The following is a 14,163-nucleotide window of genomic DNA, read 5'->3' on the forward strand; positions in this document are numbered from 1 at the left end:
GGTGTTTTTCCAGGAGGGAGGATAAGGTATGCAGAAGATAAATGAGTATAAGTTAATTCCGTACTGAGTACATTGCACAGGGGACGTGATCCAAGCAGTTTTATGTGTTTTTATGGGCTAACTGAAGTCTGTTGGCCTTTCTCAGGCAAAAAAATGTTATAAAGTGGATTATTTTTCGACTTATTCACTGTCCTTTTGAAGAAATGGAAGACTAGTAGCGTGTAACATGCTAAAATGTTATGGAATAATACTTTGAGCAAAAATGCACTATGACATATTTCCTCCTTTTAATGAAGAGGAGCAAATTATACTTTTGGGGCCTGAAATTCATTGCTGGACTAGTTGAGCCTTTAATGTCTCAAACAGTCTTTTGTTGGAAGCATGGGAGTTTAATGTCTTTTGTATTTTTTGGCCCAACCATTATCCATTAGGCAGAGGCAATCAGTTAAGTCCAAGTAAGCCAGAGGATGACTGATTCTACGGTGTGCATTTTGATTGTTACCAGTTTGGGCTGGATTAGAAATAATGACTTGGGCTTGAGATGTGATCTGTTACCTTTAATTAAGTACTTTGTTATCCTCTAATAGAGGTAAATTACTTCCTCACTTATGCTTCGTTGTAGATTGCTTAAATTCTCTTCTTCACCTTATACCTCACTGATATATATGGGTTTCTGAAAAAGGAGTAAGACAGTTTTTTTTCAGAACTCTTCAGCTGCTTTTGTTGAAATTCTTTCAAGCCTGTTTATAATGTAGACCTATGAAACATTAGATGGGTTTTTTGTCAGGGGCTGCTTTTGAGCTCTGACCTTGGATGATACAGACCCGAGTTTAATAATCACTTGAGAATATCAGTATGTGAACAATAAACATACCAGATTTCATTTCTTCCAGTGAGGCAGAAGACAGCACCATCATTTGGTGTAAACTAAAATAGCAGAATTTTCTTAGTGCCCAGAATGCCATTCATCTAGCAAAGCCTAAGTAAGGTGTTAATTTACAGAATACTTTGTGAGTCCTGCCAATTATTAGGCACTTGACACTTGTTAAAAATTAAACTATTCCTAACCTCTTTGACTATAGTCCTCAGTCTACAGATAATGCTATTCTTGTAACTGTGCTTCCCTCCTAATACCATTTGTCATCTCCAAAGCATTAAGCAAATATTAACATACACTTTTTTATCTACCTGTAAATGAGAACAAGCTAGCACTTTTCTGGGCAATGCATAGCTGGTATTTTTTCCATTGAACAATATTAGATTTCTGTTTCTGCTGTATTTTCCAGCTACTTGTTTGGTGGTTTCAATTAGCTGGATCAAATCTTGCTTTATTTATTATGTTAGTTGTTAGGTATTCTTTTTTATATTAAATAAATTTCAGTTTATTGGGGTTTTTTTCCATGTTGGTATTAGAGACTGGTTGAATATTTCACATATTCAGATGTAATCATTGGTATTTTTATGTCAGTGTTAAACATGAATTAACAGTTGGTTCTTAAATTTACCTGCCCAGGGGTTAGGATACTTTTCTTACACAGTGGATTATTCTACACTAGATAGAAGTTTCTGTCTATCTTGTGGCTAATTTTTTTGGTGAGGAGGGTTTATGATCTTCATTAAAACATGAAATGATGGCCACTGCAACTTCGTTTGTAGTTCTGTTGGGTGCAAGCCCTTAGGTTGGCTCTGGACAAGTAGGGAGGGTTAATTCCTTTGGGTTTGCCCTGTGACCACTTGAGGATGGGAAGCATGATGAAATACTTTCTCAAAGTATCGAATAGGAACTTACCATAAATAATTGGAGAAAAATAGAATAAATCAAGGCCTTTTTTGGTCTGGTAATTCATAATTGAAACCATATTGAGGTTAGATTGGTTTTAAGAACAGCTTAGCTGAAAAAGCCTTAACCACAGTGGCAGGGGATATATCTCTGTTTTGCTTAGATGTGTAGGACTGCTCAGCTACTAAGTTCAACACACTATTGTCCTTACCTCTGTGCTTTTAAAAGACAGTGAATTATTGTTCAGACTATGTGGTTTCACGAATATGTAATTTACAACAAGCAGGATAGGTGTTGAAAATAAATACACAGGTAGGAAAGCTCACTCTCTTCTTCATGAGAGCAGTGAAATTTTATTCTTCTTAAGTGCTGTTGCTGAATTCTCCCACTAAATGATTTCTGGGAAGTTCTTGATTCTTCTTTAAAATGGAACATCTTACACAGCCTTGTTTTCCCAGAGACCATTCTGTGATGATGTTTCTCATGTGTCTACTGTACCTTTCTTCAACTCTCTTTTAATGGTGAACAACCAGTCAAGAAGTTTTGGGATAGAACAGTCTTTGTTGTCTCTTATGCTTTACCAATATCTTTGAGGGTCCATAGAATTTAAATATTAAGATTGTCCATTTCTCAGTCTGATTGTGTTAATTGATATCATGAACCTCCCACCTATCTTCTTTCTGTACCCTGCTAAGAAAAGTTTGTCATAAACTTCCCTGCTAAGTTGAACCTGAAGACTGCATCAAGTCCAGCCTGAAGCCTCCCACATCCTGAGATTTCAGCTCCCTTGATACATCGCCCCTCATGTATTTATTTTTCCTGAAGTAGAATCAGGTTGTTTTTAATGAGCAGGAGGGAGGACAATATTTGATTGAGCTATAGTAAAGGAAGGTGCCTTGTTTCTAAGGCATTATTATACATGCACACTTGTAGAAAGCATGCACAGGACAGCTGCAGCAGTCTGAATCCTTATGTGCATACATAACCATTCCTGACTTCTCTCTTCCAGCTTCAGGCTATTCCCAAGTTCTCACAGTCACTCACATTCCAGTACTTTGGATTTTCATATGAACTGCAAAGAGCTGTCAGACGACTGAGACTGCGAGACTTAAGTGACATGAAATTACTCTTAGGAAACTAACATTTCAATTTTCTTTTTGCCCATAAAAATGATTCACAGCAAGTAACCTATTAATCTTGGATTAATTATCCTGGCTCTTCTAATGATATTAGCTTGGAGGGCGATAGTGAAGGGTTGTCTTATCCATAGCCGAGTGTCAGCACTTTGTCAAAGAAAGGTGATGGATGATCAATCTGCTGTTGCTGTTTGCTCTCATCTCTGAGAGTGAAAGTTCCTGTGAATTTCCATCAAGAATGTTAATAAAGATGGGAATGGAGCAAATGTGCCTCCATCACTTGATTGCTTGAGCAGTGACTGGGAGAGCTCATCCCGATGTCATTAGCCATTTCATGCTTTGCTGCCATAATGGAGATTTAATTAGGTTGCTGTTGTATTAATTGCCTGTATGGTTTGCTTTTCCTAAGCAGAAATCTGGAAGACTTTAGCAAATTATGGAGGCTTGAATTTGCCTGATTTCCTGCAGAAAGTGGGGTCAATAGGTCTCAGACTGTAGACACACTCTTCAGGCAGGCAGCAGGGGGCTGGCTCTTAATGGCACTTGAGAGATGCTTAATTGCCTTTTTGAAATGTTTTTCTCAAATGAGAGGCATGGTTCTCCCATCCATTAGTGTGTGTCTACAGGCTTTCCCCTCCCTCCATCATCCTTTAGTAGGTGCAGAAGCAAAACCTCCTTAAAACTTGCCTTATTTTTCCTAAGTTATGACCAGCAGGGGAGAATTTTCATGCCTTTCTGAAAGTAGTAGAAGTTCAGGTTTAAGGAATGTACCTAAAATTTCAGTTTGTAAGAGAAATTCATGACCATTTTAGGTACATATGCATGTGCTTGCACACCCGTATACATGATATATTTCTTTCTGTAAGTACCCAAAATAGTCTTAGATTATGGAAAAGAAATAATCCTTTCCAAAAGGTATTATAGCAAGCAATTTGTTAGGAAGTGCTGTAGGCAAAAAGAAAAAGTTTCTAGAAAAACTTCAAATGGAAGCCATTAATCCAGGTAGCAATTCTCACCCGTAAGTGATAGATAAAACATTGTCTGCAGATGGCTCTACCAGTTATTTCTGCTTGTAGGACAGAAACATAATATTTTTTTGGCACTCTGATTATGATGTTAAACCTCTGTTTCAAGTATAAATGAAAGGAGGTTTCTGAGAGTTTGTTAAGAAGCTGCTTGACATTACCAGGGTCACTCGGATAATAGCAGTCTTGGGGTGGGGGTTGTGTGGAAACAACTCTGTAGTAAAGCTTTAATGAGGTGAATTATGCTCTGGCAACATTTAGATTGTGATTTGCTGTAGGAATTATTGAAGCTACAGCAAAATCAGAGGGCTGTCTCCATCTGCCACTGGTCATCTTGTACAACTAGCAAAGTATGTACAAAAGCTTTAATTTTAGAAAATGTGATAATCTGAAAGCAGATTTTTCTCTGCACATATCAGTTGCTGAAGTAATGGATGTTATTTTCTGAATTACTAAGCGTGCTTTCACAGGTAGCTGTGTCCCTTTCATGAACCAAAGTTCCTTATTGTACCATTACTGTTCCTACATTATCCTATTTCTCTTGGGTGAGAACTAGAATTTGGTTTTCCATTAGGATCCTCACAAACAGTGTAAGATGAATGCTGCTTTTACCAGACCTGATAAAGCGTGTGTAGCTGAAGTCTATTTTTCCAACTGTTTTAGGAAGTCTACTAAAACATATTACTCCTGCTGACAGGTCCTTGCCTGGAACATACTCTTAGACCATCCTGGACAAAAGAGTGTGCCAATGCTGTGCTTAAATTTTCTGCCTCACAAATTTATTCCCTCTTCAGTTTTGATTTGTTCATAGAAGGAAAACATATTCACATCATAGTTTTTTTCTCCTTTACCAAAATGGTCAAAATGTTATCATGTCTTTCAGTAAACAGGCTCTTTATTCTCCTCATCCTTGAAGTCACTCTAGTTAGAGGTGTCTAACCATTAATCACGAGGAAGGTGATTGTTGGGTGTATAAAGTTAACCAAAGACTAAATAGGGAAACAGAAAATTGCAAAGTTTACTTCCTACAAATATGACCTTGTAACTCTGGGTCTGTAAAACTTGCTTTACTCCTGATACAAGCAGGCTTATGGTATGAGTTTAGCTGGAGAATTTCACTGTGTTTCTGTAAACTGCTGGCAGTTGCTAACCTCTTACGAGTATTCATAGTTTTTACAGGCTGGGATTCAAAACTTCCTTGCAAAACAGCATCACTCAGTTTCTGCTTTCCCAACTCCCCTTTTCACCTTGTCCCAAAGGGTTTGGTTTTTCCCTTTGCTTCTCTGTCCGACCCCTGCTTGGAATGTCAGTTGGAATGGAAAATTTGAGACTAAAATGCTGGTGTTTTCATTCTTGTCAAATGGTCCCTTCATTGCTTCCTCCCCCATGTTGTCAGCTCCAAAGAGGATTGGCACATTCAGTAGGAATTCAGTTGTCTGTCTTGTCTTTTGCCATCTGGGCTGCCTTCCCTATGCTGTGTATTGAAGTAAGACCTTTAAAGTCCTAAAAGGGATGCCCTAGTTCAAATTCACAAGGAGCAGATAACTCTGGAATTCGTCTTTGAATCTCATGTCTTTTTATTTTTTTTTCTTTTTTTGTGTAATAGACAGCTTTTTTCCACCATTGAACAAACTTTTTGGGAGCTAGTACATTGCTCCTCTTTGGACCTGCTTTTTCCCTTTTTGCTTGGGTGCACATTTTATGCGAAGTTTATGGGTTTGTTCCTTTGATTTTGGTGTCATTAACACATTTTCACTCTGAAATTGTAGTGCTGATTAAGTTTCTCTTTGTTTATTGAGTCCTGACTATAAATATAAATGTCTTTAATGATTAGTAAATGAGAATTGAACCATGCTAGCTGGACTCAATTTACCTTGGTTTTTCTTCTCCACAAATCTGTCTACCTCTTCCACTTTAGTTTTTACCTTAACCCCTATTTGGTTACAACACTACAGCTAGACAAAAATGAAAATTGAAATAAGAAAGAGATTGGAATAAAGATTTTGAGAAATTGCTGAAGTCAGAATTGGAGAGTAAGCCTGTCTGATCTGAGCAAATTACAAATCTGATGGTTAGGCCTGGCTATATTAATTACTCCCTACTGTGATAATTCACTTTAATGAAATTATTTTGTTGTTTTGTTGTTTTCCTTCACAGAAATGGAGCAGTGTGAGCAACCCACTCTTCCTTCCACTGATCCCACCTCAGTCCCAGGGTTTCACAGCCGTGGTTCTCACCTATGACCGAGTGGAGAGCCTTTTCCGAGTTATCACGGAGGTGTCTAAAGTGCCTAGTCTGTCCAAATTGTTGGTAGTCTGGAACAACCAGAATAAGAACCCACCAGAAGGTAAAAACCCTTGGGAGGGGTGGTGGAGGAAGGTGAAACTGGGCATAGCATGTCTATTGAGACCTGTTACAGAATGACCTCTCTCCTACTTCATTTATATTCAAGAAGTATTTCATGGTTCTTTCAAAATAATGGGTTTGGATTTTTTGTGACAAAGTGTTTGAAAGTGAAACAGGAGAAGCCAAAGTAGATAACAAGAAAAAAAGCATACCAGTGGTTGTGCTGCTAACTTCTGAATCAAAAGTAACAAATACACTATTACAGAAACATTTCTGTCTGTAACATTTTTGGAGGGAGTAGTAAGGAGAGGCCTATTTTTGCTCTGTCAGTACTTGCTTTAATTTCTTTGTAGACAGACTTTCATCACAGTGTATATACTGCTGCTACTGGGCTGTTTCTACAGCAAATGTGGTTCAAAGCAGCAAAGTAGTTTGAATGCTTGGAGCTATAAAATAAGTGAATATTTTTATTGATTGATTGATGAATGAAATTTTGGGGCATTTCAGGTGTCCAAAATGGAGTTTCTGTACCACCAGAGTATCTTATGAAAATGCTAATGCTTGCCTAGTAAGACAATACATAAGTGCCTGTTTTAAAATATTTCTTTTTCCAACACATGTTGTATACTGTGCTGCACTTTGTAGTATGTGAGTCTGGTATCATCTGCATGGTTTTAAAATTGTTTTTTAATTTGTGGTTATTTTAAAATGAGGACTCATTCACAGGCATTTTCCCAAGTTATTTATAAGTGTAGATTTTTGGAACAAGGTTTGGTTTCAAAGGTATATTAATTACTCCAATGTGAATTCAATGCTGTAAGTCTCTCAATTATTTAATTTGCAGTAGTGGAGGTGTGTTTTGCCAGCCTGGAATACTGCTGTACTGTATCCCCTTGTGCCAGGACCTCAGTCTCAGGCTGCCCAGTCCTCACAGCTTGCTGCCTGCATTTTCAAACCAAAGATCCTTATCACATGATTTTTTTCACTCCTTCCTTGTACACTCCATGGGCTGCTCTGTGTCCATCTAACTCCCTTCTTTCACATCCCCAGGCTGCCTGCCTCATGAGACCTTGCTGTCCTAGTCTTTTCCCAGGTTCTCAGCTGGACACACGGGTCCTGATGTTAGTGAATTCCATTATCAAATCACCATGGAATAAAGGGGAGGTCTTGCCCCATGTAAGGGAAGCCAGCTAGGCTTGGCCTTTGGTAATCCTCTCTGGTGCTAGACAGACTCTCCAACGCTGCTTATTTTATTTCTGTGCTTACTGTTCCCTAGGATGACTTTCTTCAAGGTCTGAACACCAGTACTAAAATCCTGAGCATTGTGCTAGGCAATTAAAGCCTCCTCATTCTGGATTAAACACTGTAGCTATAGCAGCTGTATATGGGCCTGGTTCCCATGTGCTGTACATATGGATCTGTCATTCTCATCTGAAAATGTGGTGATTCTGTGGGACAAGAAATGTTGCCTTCTAGGAATATGTGTTTAAAAAAAATGATGTATTGTGGATTCTTCTGCCCTCTGTAGTGAATGAAATGTGTTGTTAGGATTCCTCACTTTATAATTCTCTTTCCAGAGGCTTCAACTGCTTCTGTATTCTACTCTTCAAGGTTCATTATTCTGCATAGCAGCAAGCTGCAATGTAGAAATTATTTCCTGACCACTTATCTCAGTTTACCATCTAAGAGCTTCCCAGAGCCAAGGTATTGCTACCATTCACATGGTTCATTTGCCATTTTGGCAACTTGCTGCAGATTAAAGCAGAGTAGCTTTATTTTTTATTTTAAAAAGTGTTGTTTATTACTTCTGGGCTAAATACCTCAAGTTCAGTCATATTTTAAATGTTTTTCAGCCTTTTAGAGTAAAAATTGTTGTGTATAAATTGATAACAGGAATTTTTGCGGTAAGCAGTTCTTTTCTAAAAGCAAAAAGCCTTAGTGATATATACAGTTATGTGATAACTGAGTGTGGGTGGACTCAACCCAAATGAATTGTTTCCACATTTCCTTCAAGTGAATCTGAGATACAGGAGAGTTGAAGTAAATAGATCATTACAATGACCTTTTCTTTTCAATCATTGTATTAATCTTGAAAATCAAAGTGTGTTTAATTTTTTTCTGCCTCTACTACCTCTAAGTCACAAACTAGTTTAAAAAACAAACAAACAAACAACCTGTGGAACTTAAAATTGTGGACTTGAGAGCACAGTTGAAAGCATAAGCAGTTTTGTCCTTGCATTAGCCTAAGCATTGCATTGAAATGAATAACTATTTGTTTTTAGTGTCCCTTGTCCCTTTATTGCTGTCACAACCATTGTAATCTCTTGGCCTATGGCTAGAGAGAGGTCAGTTTGATTAAATGAATTTCCTTTATTCCAGATCCATGCAGGGCATTCCACTTGGCTCTTCAGCCAGTCTCTCGTTCAGTCTGTCTATTAGTGATCCTAATCCTCGGACTTCAAAGCTACTGCTGTTTATAGCCTGTTAAAGCCAGGAAGTTTCTGATGGATTAGAACAAGGAATGAGTTTGAAGTTTGTAATGTGCACCACTGTCACTGATAAAGTCTAGTTTATTACCCTACAGTAGTATCTGCACTTTTATGGCTATTCATTTTTAATTGGTTGTAGTAAAGCAGAGGCACTTAACCTTCTAGAGCATCAAGTGCTGCATTTCTTGGTCCTTTCCACGTAAGGGACATGTTTCAGCACAGAAGCAGATCTTGGCTTTTGTCATTGCAACCCTCCTTGTCTTCGTTCTGTTTTGCATGTGTAAGTGGGAGGGCTGGGTGAAGAACATCCAAATTGCCTTCCTCAGTGAGTACGTGTGCTAAATTGAGAATTGGGTTTAGGTTTCCTGGGATGCAGCTGGCAAAGTGCAACACAAGTGACATGTGGCCTTTCCTTTCTTTCTTCTGTCAACACCAGAAAATTATTATAACTGAAATTATTCCTATCAAAACAATATGCTATGCATTTGCAATAATGCCTTTGTGTAACAATACTCACAACTTAGGAAGAAAACCAAATGAAAATTAAATACTCTAAAAATTGCACAAAATTTAGGATCATTAAGAATTTAATGGAGTCACAGGTGGTCACTGCCATTAGTAGTGCTGAGCATCCCAGCTAAGAGATTGTAGCTGATCTTGGCTGCTGTGTAGTGGTAACAGATGTGGGGAGTGTGCAAGGTGTCTGGAAAAAACTCCCTTCAAACCTAGGCCTCAGATGCAGCTCTGATTGACAGAATCTTTTTTTTATGCTGGCTGATAAAAAAGGTAAGCAGGTAAGAGGGCAATGGAATTATTTAACACTTGACTGGAAAGTTTTCAACCAAATAGCTTATAAAAATATAAAATTGGAAGACTACATGTATATGGGCTAGATATCAATAGTCATTTTAATTCCATTGTTTTTTCTTTAGTCTTATGAGTTTGTAAGGATCGTTTTTTATCTTAATGTCTGAGAGCTATCTGTGGAAGTCTGAACTCATGGTTCTGTGTTTTCTTTAGAGTCAATGAAAAAAAACAAGATGAAGCTATGCGAAACACAGATGTCTTGTGCAAAGACAACAAAGTTTGAAGTTTACACAGTATTTTTCATGGTAAAAATATTAAATCTTATATGTGAAATACCAGAAAGAAAATATCACATACAATGATGATTCTAATCTGGAAATTTAAAACATTATAGAATTAGCTTCTTATCTTAAGTACTAGATGAATTTAAGGATGTGATCTCTGCTCTGTGTCTTTGGCTGAGTTTTGCATATATTCTCTGCCATGCATTGTATGCAAGAAGCCCATCAATGCAGCAGTAATGTCAGTAAACCCATAACTGTGGGTATAATACTAATATAAACAGTAAAGGCCTTGAAATATTACAGGAAAAAATAGGTTTTTTTCCCCTCACTCACACTGGATTAATTAAAAAAAGATGTAGTCCAAGTGCCTGATGCTGGGAATATTTCTGTAGAAATCATGATTTTTTCCCTCAGCCAATTTTTTTTCCTTTTATTTGTGTTTTTCTAAAGTGCTAGTCCTGAAATTCAAGAAAATAGTCTGTGATGGAAATTCCCACCAACACTTGTTTCAGACAAGCGAATAAACCCTTTTGTCTACCATATAAATCTTATTACAATATATAAATTCATTACTGTTAGTAAATATGCAACAAGCTACAAATCATGTGTGGTAGCTTGATTACATTTTAGGTTCAGTTTTATAAATTGAAAAGTGTATTTTAAAGAATGTGTATTTTCTGTTTAGCTGGGGATCCTGGAGCTAAGTTGCTGATAAACTTCTTATGGTATTACTGAAATAATAATCTTTATATTTCCATTTGATGCTGTTAATGGACAACATTGATGTAAACAGAGATAAAGAAAGTGAGTATCCTTTGGATTGCTGTGTCTTAAAGTGTTATCTTAAAAAAATAATAAAAACATCTTCAGTGACAGTTTTGGGGTTTTTTGCATACTGTGCTTTTGGTAGTCAGCACTGGTAGGATATTTTTTTTAACTTCTCTCTAAGTTTTCAATTAAATTGGCTTCTTGATGATGGACTTAATGCCATTTTCCTTGATTAGGTAGAGAACTGATTCATGATGGTTTTATTCTTCCATAAGACATATTACAAACATTTTGCGATATTACTTTTTAGGGAAATCTAGAAAGTTAGCCTCTCAAACCCATCTTAACAAACTGGGCCCTAGTGTCCTAGAACCAAATATTCTGTTTTCTTATATTTAGGAGGAATTCTGTGCATTTCTGTAGAACAATATAAACACTGTAATGTGGGTACAAAGTACTCATTTTGAACTCTGAACAGACTTTTTCACTCAGCCATAATGGAAGGAATTCTGATAATAAGTAGAAGTAACATGCTTGATGTTGTTTCTGACAGTTTTTTGAAACTTCAGACTACAGCTAAATTCTGCCATTCAATATTAGAGACTGAAAAAGTATTAATTAGGTTTCATCAGCAATGTTCAATTAGTTGTGTTCATGTAAACTGCTATAGACCAGCTAGAATAAGCATCAGATAAGAGTTTGTACAGAAGTTCAGGTATGAGAATTGAGTATACTGAATGGGATTCTGTGCAACTGCAGGTACAAACAGAGCATGTTTAGAGATGTCTTCTGCCATTTTTTTATCAGTCTTTGTCTACCTTGCACTACTTCTGGAAAGGTTTTTCCTTTTTATGTTTCCAAATGGGCTCCATGGAAGTTTTGGGAAGTCAGAACATTATATGAATTAATATTCTGGATCAGGTTATCACTAGTCATGAGATATTCTGAGCTGTTGTTATTTAGGCAGTAAAGCAGAAAAAGAATGATTGTACAAATGTCTTTTTATGAGCCATCAAAATGTCATGATTTTAGCCAATAGGTGGATTTTTAAAAATTTGTCATGTTGTTTTTAATACTGACAGGCATTCAGTTTTTGCCATCAAGAGTGTACGCTGTATTTCCAGCTCCTCAGTATCCTTACCTGCTGCTTCCAAATGCAAATGCAACAAACCATATACATCCAAGTATCACTTCCTATTTTTTGAATTTGATACTACTTAAAAGTTGTGTCCCAAGAATATTGGTTAGCTCTGTACAGCCACTGTACAGCTCCTCATTTTCCCTAGGTTGAGTGTTGAAACTGAAAATGGATGATTAAATGTAGAATAAGTAATTTCCTTTGTAAATGCACTTCTGTCTGCTGACAAGATCAACAATAATGTGTATGTTGCAAAAGAACTTCTTCAGATGCTATTAACTTCCCAGTTTCTCAGAAGCAAGGATACAGAGAATGGTGCTATTTAACAACACGATGGCATGTCCTGGTTCCAGCCAGGACAGGGTTAATTCCTGCAGTCTGTACCACCTCACTGTTCTGTACTACCTCACTCATTTACAGGGAAAGGGAGTCTCTTCCAAAGCATTCCTTCTGGTGGTGAAAACTTGGTGGAAGGAGCTGTCTGGTGTTGTCTATTGTTGGGATTTTTTCCATGTGAATAGTTTCTTTTCTTGTACCCTGTTGTTAGTACTGTTGCCACTACTGTTCATTTTATCTCACTGCTGTTTCCAGTAAGTTGTTTTTACCTCAGCTTGTGATCTTTGCCTTTTGTGCCTCCAGTTCTCCTCTCCATCCTCCTGCAGCAGGAAGGGGAAAGGGCAAGAGTGAGAGGGAGCAAGGGGGGCGTGTGGTTTGGAGAGTCTTGGTGGGTGGATTGAATTGGGGAGTACCATTTCCAAACCATGACACAGTGCCATTCTCCTTGAAAAGAAATAATGCATTCCATGGAAATACTTCACTTTATTATTTTTAGTGAACCCACTTTTATGTATGATGTAACAATTCATTCAGTACTGAGAAATAGGGCTGGGTTTCAGACTAAGAAATCATTTTTATATATAAACAGTGTGCAAGCTTATGTTAGTTACGTTTTCATTGCAAATATCTGATCACAAGCCTAGGGAGGTGTGGAAAGTGAGAGAGGTTTTTTGTGTAAGAGGATATTCCTTTAGGCTATAATGAAGTTGCCTCTTTCTCATGACAGCCCTCCCTTCTCTTATTTACACGTCTCATGTGATTCACTGGCAGTTGTAGCTGAGAAAGGCATAATGGGAGGGATTTTTTGCTGCTCTTTTATATGTGAGTGTTTTAACTGAGAATGTAACTGTGGCACCTTTTTATCCTACATCTTGAAATCAGGCTTGAAAATTTTCATGCTTGAAAATGAAATCATGCTTGAAAATTTTGCTAGGAGATGTGGACTTGCAGGACTTAATGGTGGAATTGTGGACTGGCCAGAAACACAGCCATGGATGTGGTTGTTAGGGTCTGTAAGCCCATTAGAAGAGAGAGCTGCGTTGGGCAGAGTTGGGAAACTACTGATTTTGTGTTTAGAGGACCACACACTGTTTTCTATAGGCTTCTCCAGCAATCAGTGCATCAGTGGTCCTAAACAGCACATAATACCAATCATGACCTGAGTCATTACCAGAGAGCAACTATAAGTGTTATTCACTCTTCTCTCGTGATTATTTCAGTATGACACACAATAGGAGGTGCCTGTCATTCTCTTCAGAATCCTTATATCCGTAGAATTGTATCCACTCCAGAGAGCTTTATTTCCATAATTTACTTCTATTTTCTGCTGCTTCAGAGTCCTTACTGATCTTTTAAAAAGCAACAGTAGTCCCCAATCCAACATGCATTTTTACTTTTGTATGCCTAAAGGATCTCGTGCCATGATGTAATTCTTAAGCTTCTTTTCTGTTTATTATACTCTGTTAAAAGTCTGTCTTACTGTAAGAGTAAAGCCTGTGCTTTTACCTCGGTTATAACAAAGTCTAATAAACTGAGAATTTCCTCCATATATGTGTTTTGTTAGTGCTGAGGTTTCTCAGAACTTTCCAAGCAGTATCTAAAAATTCAAAGTCTGATATTGCAGAAGTGGCACACTCTGTTTCTGATTGCTCTGTAAATACAAATAGTTTTCTTTTGTGGTCCTTTAAAATAAATGTAGGCAATTTTAACCTTCCTGATGGATTCTAAAACTTCGACTTCTGAAGTGACTGTTGTCTTTTTTATATGTGTATTTCTTTCGGAGTTCCTGTGGCAGAGCTGATGTGTAATATGTGGATCTCTCACTGGAGCCTACTGTCCTTTATGATAGTCAGTTTTGCCCAGGTTGTCATTTTTAATCCAGGTGTCATTGTATCATCCATCTCTGTAGGGGCAGCAATCTCCAGTATCAAGGCAGCCTCTAGGCAGCAAGCAGCCTTGTGCATTTGGCATGCTGCAGAGTAACTGGTACCTAACGTCTTATTCAAAGTTTCTCCAAAATGCTTATATTTTCTTTTCATTAATCTAAGGCTAAA

At 37.5% G+C, this 14,163-nt stretch overlaps 1 protein-coding gene across 2 annotated transcripts in view; it reads left to right on the forward strand.

The window, feature by feature from the left end:
* The window catches only part of EXT2 (exostosin glycosyltransferase 2), a 71,872-nt gene that overhangs the window by 37,210 nt on the left and 20,499 nt on the right, over window positions 1-14,163 (forward strand). For both annotated transcript variants that reach the window (XM_063398357.1, XM_063398356.1), the window contains one exon: window positions 6,099-6,288. In XM_063398357.1, coding sequence (XP_063254427.1) covers window positions 6,099-6,288 — 190 coding nt within the window. The remainder of the gene's footprint in view (window positions 1-6,098; window positions 6,289-14,163) is intronic.

The sequence above is a fragment of the Prinia subflava genome, chromosome 5, assembly GCF_021018805.1.
Source record: "Prinia subflava isolate CZ2003 ecotype Zambia chromosome 5, Cam_Psub_1.2, whole genome shotgun sequence".
NCBI lineage: Eukaryota > Metazoa > Chordata > Aves > Passeriformes > Cisticolidae > Prinia > Prinia subflava.